Genomic DNA, 12,866 nt, shown 5'->3' with positions numbered 1-12,866 from the left:
TTTGCTCATTCGTTATATTATGACAGATTCCCAGTACTTTGAAATCCCTCAGGAAGGTTTTATGGTTTGTTGGTCCATGGCATAATAGAAAATATTTTAAAGCAATAATTTTACTGTTGTGTAGTTACATTATGTTCTTTTGAAAATACTTGTTGTTTTGGTGTTCTACAAAGCACAGTGAATACAACTTCGTATCTACTCGTATGTGAAGTTATCAAAAAACTCTCCAAGTTATTGCACAGTGCATGTATTCTTATTGCATATGCACATAGATAATCCATGGACACACTATGTAATATGTAGTTTTTTTTTTAATCCACGTAATACTAAAAAATCTGTTATATTATTCGTATTCTTGTCTTTCTGTAAGTTGATAATAGCACATTCGCCTTGAAATCCAGGTGTTCTTAGTTATTCTCAAAAGAGACGGCAAACAAGAAGAAAGTAGTCAGACAGAAGACACTTGCAACAAGAAAAGTTATTGCTCTTGTGAAAAATCTATGTAATACTACGCATAAAACAAAACTGACGTGAGGACGAAAAATTTCATCGGAAAAAGCTCTCATAAAAGCTCTCAGCTTAAAGAACTGCGGCAAGAGAGTGACACTGCAAAATTGCACCTCCAACATTAATTTGAATCCAAATTCCTAAGAATACGACACAAACACGGTCTATCGCTGGGAATATCAAAGTTTTACAAAAGTACCACGATTGCTAAGTTAGTCTGCTGAATCATATATGGCAGAAAGTTGTACACTCTTAGTGGATAATACACCATATTTGGAGTGTATTGCTGCACGACACTGTTGCAGACATTCTATCTAACAAGGAGCAGTGCGTATTTTGCCAGAAATAGAGCTAAGATGGGGATCACGAAAAAAGGGAAATTGTGTTTCTAGACATATGTCACTAGAATTGCTGAACATGCCATTAAAGGAGCACCTATTCGAAAGGAAGATGAATCACTACTGGAGAACAAAGTGCTATTATTTAGGTCAAAATAAAGCGAAAATGTTATACAGGGTGGCCCAAAAATATACAATACCTTACTGATTGCATTTTACATAATTTCTTATTGTTATCCATCAGGCAGACTTATAGTACTCGCGCTGAGTCGTGAAGCGTGGGCTTTAAACCAATCATAGAAATATTTTCCTTGAGCTCCAACACATCGGAAAACTTCGGTACAATTCGTGGAGCCACTTCCCGAGTGCACACTTGGGGAAACGTCGAACAGCTGAATTGACCAACTATGTTGCCAAACTTTGAAGACATAGTAAACGAGTATATAAAAAAGGCATTTAAAAATTACCAATAATAACACTGCACAATAATAATTACTGTAACAACTATTCTAAAATGGAAGCAATAGCACAAATAGTGACAACGAAAATATAACGCAACAAAAAGGAATTAACAAAACGGAACTTGACGCCAATCCGACAACACTGTACTCTCGGGAGATGTTTTCCGTGTAGCGCGAGAGAAGACACTGACAAAATTTGATGGGTGGGGGTTGACGACTGGAACACACCCTCGCGTTCTATTGGGTGGCGAAATCGGTAGATCTAGGTCAAGCTTCATGACTCGGCGGTGTTTTTACTTACATCTTAAGCTCGGAAGAGCCGAAGCAAACAAATCCATGAAGTAGGATGTTATACTTGATCAATACAGGGGTGTATACCTACTTTTGGACCACCCTGTATAATGCTATATCCTCCAGGGCCTCCCTCAGCCACTATGGGGAATCAACATTTCACTACGTGGCAACGTTGCAGTTTAACTTAGAACCATTAGCATTGCTTCTCGAATCCATGAAGCAGTTATAGCGATTGTTACGCTAATACGCGGTGCTAATGTAAACGTCTATAGACTTAATCGCCAACTGGAAAGAATCGATGTAACTATTTGATGGATTGGTAGATCTTCCCTGAGGTTCTTTACCTGCAACATTCCACATAGTGCAATTCACGTCTCCAGATGAGGACCTGAAAGGCATACTAGTTGAGTTGATTTTGAGTTTAACGTCCCGTTCAGCAGCGAGGCTATATGAGACAGAAAGGTATACTCTATATATATATATATATATATATATATATATATATATATATATATATATATATATATATATATATATATATATATATATATATACACTGCTCCACAAAACTTAAGCAACTCGAAGAAAGTGGCAGAAAATAAAACCACACGATCACTGCACCAAGTATAATGAACAATCAGACGGTCCAGATGCACAATGCAACACAAGTGAAGACGAACAATACAGTTAGGATGTACAGGGTGACCAAAAAGTTCAGCACTACGATACCTCAACAGGTGAAGCTGGGTTGTGCGAGGGCATAGGCAGTCAATATGGCATGTAACCACCACGAACAGCTATACAGGCACGACATCTGGCCTCCATGCTGCAAATCAGAGTGTTGATCAAGTCTTGTGGCAGATGGCGCCACTCCTCGAGGAGAGCTGTTTGCAGGTCAGGGAGAGCGTGTGCTGGTGAACTGCGCTGCGCTATTCGCCGCCCAAGAGCATTAAACACATGCTTGATGAGGTTCAAGTCCGGCGAATATGCAGGCCATGCAATACGCGTAATGCCTTCGCTCTCCAGATATTCGGACACACGATGTGCACGGTGTGGGTGGGCATTGTCATCCATGAACAGGAAGTCTGGGCCAAATGCTCCGCAGAAATTGCACACATGTGTATTGGGAATTTCATCCAGGTACCGTTGTGCTGTCAAAGTGCCATGTTGCACAATATGGAGGTTCGTTTTCCCGTCCAGCATAATTCCACCCCACACCATAATGGAACCACCGCCATAGGAGGGCCGTTTAGCAATGAAGTTTGGATGATAGCGTGCTCCTGGCTCTCTCCACACTAAAATCCGATCAGAATCTGACGACAGGCTGAATCTCGAACAATTGGAGAACATGACACGCGCCCACTGGTGTTCCCCCCATACAACATGTTCCTGACACCATGTGTAACGCGCACGTTTGTGCTCCAGTTTCATGGCACACACAGCGCAGGCCTTTTTGCATACAGTCCTGCTCTATTGAGTCGCCGACGAACAGTTTCACGACTCACGCGTTGTCCTGTAGCCTGAAACAACTCATTAGCCAAGTGAGAGCATGAAGCTTGATGGTTACGTTTGACAGAAATTGTGAGAAATCGGTCCTCGACGGCCGACGTCTTCTTCGGACGGCCTCCTCCATGACGTCTACTGACTTCACCTCCATTTTGAAAGCGATTGCACAGCCTCGACACAACACTTTTGTTCTCGTTGAATTCCTGCGCCACTTCCACTTGCGATCGGTCGAATTCCACCGCCCAATTGTTTGCCCGCGGTCAAAGTCACTCAAATGTCGTCTACCAGCCATTGCAAGGTGTGTACTTCACACAAGAACCACTAACTCAATGCTTGGAGCCTCGGACACTACTGGGCTGTGGTGTACGGCTCATGGCATAAGTTGTTCACCGCGCTTGCAACGATGCTGCTTATAAGATAGAGTGGGTGCTCGACTTGCCTGTGTGTCTCTGTGTATGTGCATGCCACTAACCAGTGTTGAATGGGCCCCACACGTCACTTATACCACGTTCTCTCGGGTTGCTTAAGTTTTGTGGAGCAGTATATATATATATATATATATTTGTAGAATAATGATTTGTAGTCCGTGGGCTCCATTTTTAAAATACTCGACATATATACAGATTTCCTTCCTTCTAATGAGCTCGATTTTTCTGTATGTAGTGTTTTTTTTTATACCACAGATAATTCCTTTAATTTCACAAACTACATTTTGGTATTATTATTATTATTATTATTATTATTATTATTATTATTATTATTATTATTATAGTCGCTGATTGGCATAAGAGCCATAAAATGGAACACAAAAATGCCAAAAATAATGAAGAGAGAGGACCTCAACAGGAAGAAGATAAAGCCGCCAATCAAGAGAAAAAGAAGACTCCTCGAAACCATCAGAAGAAGCGGAAAGCTAAGAAATAAGACAACAGAAATAAGCTGAGAAAGATGGATTGGCGATATATACCATACCTAAAGAACATGGTAAGATACATTTTATAAAGGTCAAAGAAAGAATTTTTATTTTTTTTCACTACTCTTCGTTCTTTTTTTGCAAGCTATAACATTTCTCAGGTTTAGATGAAACGAAAGTAGCAAGATTACCGTTTCCGGGACTTATTAAATAAACTGTTTAAGGGTTTATGTCACGTCTGTGTCGTCGCCATGGTTACGTAATAGTAAGTTTAAGAGAAATTCAAAGATCTTCAAATGTTCAAATGTACAATTTATAAGAAATTTTAATAACATTTTTCATGGCATTCTTATACGAGGGTAAGTCAAAAATTATCCGCAATGTTGACATAACTCTTCTTACGCTGTTCAATCTTACCTCTGTCCTGACCATTGTTTATTTGGAGTATGTTTAGTACAAGGGGTCCAGAAGCACGTAAAAAACATAAAATTTACAGGAGAAATGAGTGATGGAAGTACTTAGACGTAACATAACGTAACCAAATCTAAGCTAACCTAACATAAACTAACGTAAGCTAACCTGAACTAACCTAAATTAACGTAATATTAGTAGAAATAAGCGAAATTCTATAATTTTTTTGGAAAATTATGCGGGACTCCTACACTAATATAACATAAACTAAACTAACCTAACGTAACCTAAACAAGCCTAACCTAACTTAAACTAACCAACTCTACCCTAAATTAACCGAATGTGAACAGAAATTACCAAAATAGTAACATTTTTAGAGAAAAGATCTGGACCCCTTCTGCTAAACATAGGCCGTTTATTTTATTGTTATGCTGTTGTGATCATGCTATGAATGTTTGATCCTAATCCCTCTATTTTTCTTCCTTTTGTTGCAGATAGATCACGGCCGCTCCATTTAGAAGTTTGAACAAGAGAGAAACAACGAGCAGTAATCCGGTTTTTGTGGTGGGAAGGTGTATCAGGGGCCGCAATCCATCAAAGACTTTCGGCACAATAGGGGAACAGTGTCTTGCCGCAACAGTTTTTGACAGATGTTCGAGCGCATTTGTTTATGCAACACTGCGAGTTGTTTTGGAACCCATCTTGCACAAACTTTATAAAACCCAATTCTGTTGTGGATGATTTCAATACGCAGAACCATTACAAATTTCCAGACAATGTGTCTGTCACTTCATCAATAGTCACTCGTCTGTCTAACAGAACCATGTCACCGGAACACTGCTCGTTGTTCCTCTTTAGAGCAAACTTCTAATGGAGCGGCCATGATCAATCTGCAACAAAAGGAAGACAAGTGGAGGAATTAGGATCAAACTTTCATAGCATGACCACAAAAGCACGACAATAAAACAAGGAGGACAGAGGTGTATGAACAATATAAGAAAAGTTATAACTACATTGCGGATAATTTTTGACTCTCCATCGTAGATTGTTAAATTACATTTGAAGCTCTTTGAATTTCTCTTTAACTTACTATTGTGTGGGTTAACTTTCTCAAATCTTTATTGTGCCGTAATTTCATTGTTTGTGCCCATTGGCACCCACAACGTTGGCATATGTTAAACCTTTGAAAGAGCTATCTAAATGTGTTCAGATTTTCCAAAACCCATTTTAAGTTGGGAAATATTCCTGGTTAAATTAAGCATTGAATTCCCTCATAGCTATATGGTTAGCTTACGTATCTTTAGCACAGATGATCCTTGTTCAGTTCTCCGATGGGACCTCATGTAGTTTGGATGTCACGTGAAAATGTAGGTTCACGTTTCATATAGCCTCTGTGTTGAACAGGACAGAAAAAGTAACATTGAAGTAAATTGCGTAGCACACATACTATAGCGGAGAATCTCAAAGTTTGAAAATGGTATATACAAACTTCTTTCAGTTATTCTCCCCAGTCTTCAATTAATCAAATCTCAACCGAATTCGTCAATAAGTCAATTCATTAATTTCTTTACAAATATCACTAACTTAACCAGGACGGCTCGACCACATCTGCAACACATGTATTTGCACAGAGCGCCAAAATCTGTCATAACTAGTATATATTATCCCTTTGGGGATCCCATGGTACTTTTTGTACCATACGGGATGTTTCATGGTACACTGCGTTATAACTCTCCTATTTGAGCTTTTTTTTTTTTTTTTTTTTTGTTTTTCAAGTCCAGAGGCATTGTAGAAGACCTTACGTATGGTTTCACACCATCCTGCGTCGAGACATAGAAGGTGATGACGTCATAATTCTAAAATCTATATTTTCGTGTAATATTTTTTTTGGGGGGGGGTATGTAAAGTATTTATTTTGGGCTTATTTTTGCACTAACAGATTGAAATTTTGCACAAACATTCAGTCCACCAAGTAGTATTTACCAGATTTTTTTTAGATTACTGCGTTAAAACACGGGGGGATCCAGAAGGACAAAAAGCTAAAAAAAGGGATATTTTTACCAAAAAATCCCTTTCTTCGCAATGTTCCCGCCTTAGATACATGATGGAGAAAAATGAATGGTACCACCTGAAAGGCAGTTCTATTCTGAGGAGAATGATGTGCGACACATGGCCCTAGGGTAATTAAGGAAGTGTCAGGGAATTTTTATCAAAATATACTTCTGTATAGGGGAATTTTGGACATTTTCGGTATTATTTTTTTGTGGGCTTATTTTTGCACCTAGAAGATTGAAACTGCACATTCAGTCCACCGAATAGTATTTACCGGATTTTTTCAGATTTCTGCGTCAAAACAGGGGGGTACAGAGGGGCTAAACGTTGAAAAAGGGAAATTTTTAACCAAAAATCTCTTTCACGGGATTTTCCCGCCTTCGATACATGATGGGGACAAGTAAATGGTACCGCCTGAAAGACAGTTCTATTCTGAAGAGAATGATGGGCGAAACATGACCCTAGGGTAATTTGGGATGTCTCAGGACATTTTTTGCCTGAGATCATGGTGTTTTACGGTAATTTGGGGCATGGTGGGAATTCCTGATAAAATTTCTCCCGCCCTTAGTATTCAACATAGAAACTTGAAATTTGGCGCACACATTCAGTATACCAAGTACTATTTATCAGATATTTTTTAGATGCCTACGTTCACACAGGGTCGCTCAAGGGGGGCCCAAAGTGCGAGAAAAAATTTCCCTCCGAAATTTTCCGTTTGACATCCTTTTTCCCGCTCCTGGTATATGGTATGAACATGCAAGTTGTACCATTAAAAAAGCCAGCTCTATTCTGAAGAGAATGAGGTATGAACCATGATCCTAGGATAAATAGTGACGATGCAGTAGCTGCTTGACTGAAAGTCTAAAAAATAGTCCAAAAAAGCCGGGTACCGGAAAGGGTTATTCAAAATAAATATTTCTTGTTGGAAATATACTTTATGATTGTAGTAGCTGACCTTCTATTTGAATACAACATTCATTAATCATGTTTAGGTCGCATTAATTTAAGGCCACATGGACAGTGCTAAAGCAAATGTTCAAACAAATCCCAGCATGAATTGCGTCATTGTTGTCAAATACAAGAACTCAATTCTCGAACAGTACGAACACCTGTTCCATTTAGTTAGTTATCACAGTTTTGATATGAAAACTAGTCTTTCTTTGTTACAAAGAAGTTTCTTATCGTTGAAGGTGCAAAGTTTTTTTTTTTTTTAATTTTTAAACAGAAGTAGAAGAAAAATCAAGAAATAAAGATAGTTGCACTGGAATTGTAAACTGATATATTGAGATTCAACTTCGATATTGGATTCTACAAAAAGGATTACCATCTTTCCTCTGCAGATGTGTTTGCTTTATCTTTCACTAACACAATAGGTTATTATTTAAAGAAAAAAAACAGACACAACGAGATTGTATTTATAATGTTTCGGCCTTTCTGAGTACGAGTGCGCTTACCCTTGCCTTCGTAGTTCATGATGGGGTGGCATACTTAAATTCGTGGCTTTTAAGATTTGTTCTTTCTGGAAAAAGGGGGCACCAAATGATGCAATTGCACGAGACCGTCCCTAAATTTAACTATGGTTATCCATATCCGAAACATGAAACAGAGGCCGTGTCCAAAAGTGCAAAGTGTACACTTCGAGGATGCACGCTCGAAGTCTACAAATGGAGTGCATACTAGATAGTGAACACTTCGCCAAATTAACTTTTGATCCGCATTTCATTCCAGCGCCTCATCTTGGTGGAACTTAGAACATTGATAACAAAAGAAGGGAGAATTTCGCGTGCTAGAAACAATAAACTAATTTTTTGTTTTTAAAAAAGGTGAATGCCTTTACAGTTATATTAAAGATAAATATATCGTACAGATTGACAATATGGGGCAACCATAAAATGACTTAAGTGCTTCTTTTATGTATGCCAACAGCTCCAGTTTTGATTTACCTGCAAATATTTGTCATTTCGAATCTCTCACGCGCAGATTAACAAGAGCGGAGCGTAAAGGCAATAATTATATACATATTGTGTTATGTTCACAATAAACTCGTAACACTCGTGACGCATAAAAACCACCAAACTATTGGCTATGTTCTAGTTCATTAGGCATGCTTGCTCGAGGGAACATTTATTAATCCACAGGGAGAAGAGTAGCACTGGTGGTTAGGACGCTGATGACACTGTTGCGAAGTAACTTAGGAATTTCATTGCAAATGAAAGCAGGCAACTTGCCAGAGCGTTAGGACACTGAAGGTACTGAGCTATTTAGAATAATGTGGAGCAAAACTACTTTGGGAGAGAGTTCATATTGTGTATAATTGCTTTCTGTACGGTAGATTACACAACAATGGCATTGTAGTTGTGGTAGTTCTATCTACCGTATTGCTTACAGGCGTACTGATTGGACAATTTCTATCATATAGCGCTAATAATTAAGTTTCTTAGATATTACTCTTTCTTTGTGAATGCGTAGATTTTACCCGTAAATTTACCCGCTCGGGAGAGTAATACTACCGGAAGTATGTTTTCTCGCGCGCTACTCCAGATGTTTTACTTAAGTTGGTCACAAAATTTATATCATGGGGGTTAAGGCGAAACAAAACGAGTCCTGCGGGGCTTCTAACCCGTTCCTACTACTACTACTACTTATCTGCACAAAAGTAAGTAAATCACTTTTTTGTGTATCATTTTCATCTTATTTTAATAAAACAAGTGCTATGATTTTTTTTAAATAAAAACTTTCATTGGGCTGGTTTTGAACCCACGCCAAAAGCGGTTTCCGTTGCTAGCACGTAGCGCTAGCATGCTCGGCCACAAGAACCGACAGCAGCAAGTGTTTGATTTCTGCTATATGATTGCTACGTGGCAAGAAATGGATAACCCCATCCAATCAGAACCGTGTATTTCGTTCCTACTTCGCAGCGCATTACTCTCCCGAGCTAGTTCTGTAAATCTTCGAAATAGTGTTTTCATATTCTTAATCTGCAGTTAGGATACAAATCCCCTCGTCCAAATATAACCATGAAAAACTTCTAATATAATAATAATTGTGTGAAAATTAAGAGACTGTTTTATGAAAAAAATACAATATGTATGTTATGTAATGGCTCTCATTGTTCAACTGCACGGAAGGAATTACTTCTTCATAATCGTTTCATAGTGGGTACGGTAATGAAATTATATGAATTAAGAGGAATGTGTGAAATCTTTGATAAATGTGTAGAAAGAAATTTTTTACCTGTATTTCACTTTTAGTTTGCTGCCAAAAATGCAAAATGTACGGTAATGGGCATATTACGGTACCTCACACAGACCAAGTGCAAGAAAATATGGTAGCTTTGAAAGGAATTTGTTTGTTTAGAATCAGAACTGGAAAATTAGGCCTATCTACCTACGAATTAACATTTCTAGTTGTAGCTGTAGCCATAGGGTAATAAATAATCTAGGTATTCATTATTCTATGCTAATGCTTAAAATTTTAATCCATATATCATTCAAGTTTGTAATTTAGTGCAAATAACTGAATTACCGATAGTCTAATTATCACAATTCAGCTACATAGACCATATAATATTTTAAGCAGAAATGTCTTTATAGCACTATTAAAGAAATTATTTGGTTGCTTTCCCTACACTACTTTAAATTCCATTGCATACTCAGAGAACATATCTAAATACGTTTGTTATGTGTGACATTTTTATATCCCACTTATAAAATCACTAATGTGTACCTCGATCAAGTAAATTATTATAAGATCAGCTCACAAAAATATTCACTTCAACAAAAATATTTAAAATATGCCTTTTAAAATGTTATTAGATCATTTTGGTAATATCGTTTTTCCTACTACGAGAAACCGCTATGTTAAGCAATACGCACTATGCACTCGCAGACTTATGAACTTGGACCTTTTGACTCACACTAGGTGGCGTCAGTTTTGGAAATAAGCGTACTTTGGATGCGCACTTGTTTCATTTGGACATGGCCACAGTGAATCTTGACTGTCTTTTGCAGATTTTATTTTAATTTCGGTTCATTTTCTTTATTTAGAGTGTCAAAAATCCAAAACATCTAATTCTGTTCGTAAATTTTCAAATACGAGCCCCAGACCTAGCATACTTCACCCATTATTTTATACGTATCGTGATATCGCCTATTCAACAACTCTCAGAATGAATGTGCCTTTCACAGTGATTCTTAAGTTGATCCTTTATTTAAGAACAAACACTGTTTTACCAAAACATTTTATTTGTTTATTCTCTTTCAGGTGTGGATTTCTGAAGTGTCTAATAGAAGCAGCTAAAAATGGAACCATTTATTGATATTATAATTTTTTGTGTTAAAAATAGACATTTTAATATAGAAGATATAAAGTATGAAGTTTCTAAAAACAGCATGGAATAACACTGTCGTAATTCATGTTATGTTGAACGAACAGGTGCTTTATAAAATATTAAATACTCATTTTCTATTATATTCCTTTTTTATATATATTTTCTTTTATATTGATAGTCAGTGTAAAACTAATGCATTACAGAAACAGATTATGCATTTGTCATCAACCAATTTAGCTTCAAAATAAAAGAAATTCACTTTTATGTGCCTTGAAAATTGTATAAGTACTGTGATAAACGAAAAAAAAAAGTTTTAGAATGCATTATTGTCATTTTTTAGTGATTTTAAAGAAACTGAAATACATTTTTCTGTCATCCTCGAAACTTATTTATTTTCCATCATTGTCGATAAGAATTATCGGTCAATGTTTAGTAGAAGGGATCCGGAAGTACGTAAAAAAGATATAAAATTTACAGAAGTGTAAGATGCAAGTACTTAGACCTAACATAACCTATCTAAATCTGATCTAAACTAAACCAAACTAACCTTAAGCAACCTGAACTAACCTAAACAAATATTAATAAAAAACCAGCGAAATTCTATATTTTTTCAAAAATTATGCTGGCCCCTACACTAACATAATCTAACACAAACTAACCTAACCTAATGTGAACAGAAACTACTGAAATTGTAATAGTTTTTTTTTTTTTTTTTTTTTTTTGGAAAAATGGCTGGACCCCTTCTGCTAAACATTGTCCGCATTATCAACCAAGTGAATCCATGATAGGAAAGAGGAGACGATTGCCTCCTTTGCCTCTCCAAACCTTTTATAAATATAGGGAATTCAAAACAACACAAATTAAATATTTCATTTTCATGTAGACAAGTAACTTGTCAATTAGTGTTGTACTTATAATATTGTTGTCCTGCTATCACGACCACCAACGGGTTCTGAAGGTCGATGGCTTGGCCACTTAGCTACAGAGAGTTTAAGTAAAATAATATTGCAACTTAAATATATTTCTTACCAGGGGCGTACCGCTGGAAGTCCGACATTTCTGTTAATTTGGTCTAGCTTAGGATTATTTTACAGCAAATTGCACTGAGAGAGAACAGTAAGAAACACAATATCACTTAAAGATTAGGGGCAAAGGTCATGCATTGCATAAAATTATAACCACAGTAGCAGTGGCGTAGGGAAGGGGGCCGGGGTTCCCCCCAAAGAGATCCGACAATGTACTTTGGTACTTTTATGTTTATATATTTTTTTGTTTGTAATTTTTCTATGCGTACCTATAACAGCACTTGGGCCCCCCCAAACACACATCCTGGCTACGCTACTGCACAGTAGCATAGTCCTCATCATTCCTCTATCATATCGGGGAGCCATAATACGTAGACCTAATCAGAATAGAAAACACGTGATTAAGAAATACTAGAGTGATCCAGATAAGCTATATTAAGCTTATTACCTCGTGTAGTATAATGGAATTGTGTTTTGGTCATAATTAATTGATTACGCAACTGAATTATTTATGCAGGTAATAAGTAGACAAACTTATATCTAAACAAGCAAGACACCTTGTCTCGTGAGAGAACGGGGTTTAAGTAATGTTAACATAGTTAAATAACCACAACTATTCCTTGTCTATTACTTTATTGGAGTTAACTGACTACATAAAGCAAGGTTAGCTGGATTGGTCCTTACACAACAATTAAAACTATACAACAAAGCTAGACAGACATGAATATCTGCTTAATAATTGAACCAATCAACTAACGTAATTACATGAACATTAGCATAATATTAGTTTTACATAAATCTGCCTGTGATAAGCAGCATAAGCTTGTGATATTGAAACAAAGTTACAACTTAACTATTCTCATTCTGAGTGAAATACACAATTTAGCAATTACAAATAAAATATATATCCTGGTGCATAGGCCTAAGGTGCTGAGGAAAGCTCGAATAGTCTAATGCTAGTACTGGTAGTCATTTTATGCAAACTAGAAAGCAACAATAATATAATTCCAACTTCCACGTTTTTATCCA

At 37.0% G+C, this 12,866-nt stretch overlaps 1 protein-coding gene across 2 annotated transcripts in view; it reads left to right on the top strand.

The window, feature by feature from the left end:
• Positions 1-11,200, top strand: part of LOC145689023 (uncharacterized) — a 68,124-nt gene extending 56,924 nt beyond the window's left edge. For both annotated transcript variants that reach the window (XM_081763162.1, XM_081763161.1), the window contains exons 10-11: positions 3,879-4,090; positions 10,746-11,200. In XM_081763162.1, coding sequence (XP_081619288.1) covers positions 3,879-4,030 — 152 coding nt within the window. In that variant the 3' untranslated portion in view covers positions 4,031-4,090; positions 10,746-11,200. The remainder of the gene's footprint in view (positions 1-3,878; positions 4,091-10,745) is intronic.
• Positions 11,201-12,866: the final 1,666 nt, after the last annotated feature.

The sequence above is a fragment of the Thermobia domestica genome, chromosome 7 (assembly GCF_964235325.1).
Source record: "Thermobia domestica chromosome 7, izTheDome1.hap1.1, whole genome shotgun sequence".
Lineage (NCBI taxonomy): Eukaryota > Metazoa > Arthropoda > Insecta > Zygentoma > Lepismatidae > Thermobia > Thermobia domestica.
Note: the sequence above shows the minus strand (reverse complement) of the source record. Positions and strands in the feature narration are given on the sequence as shown.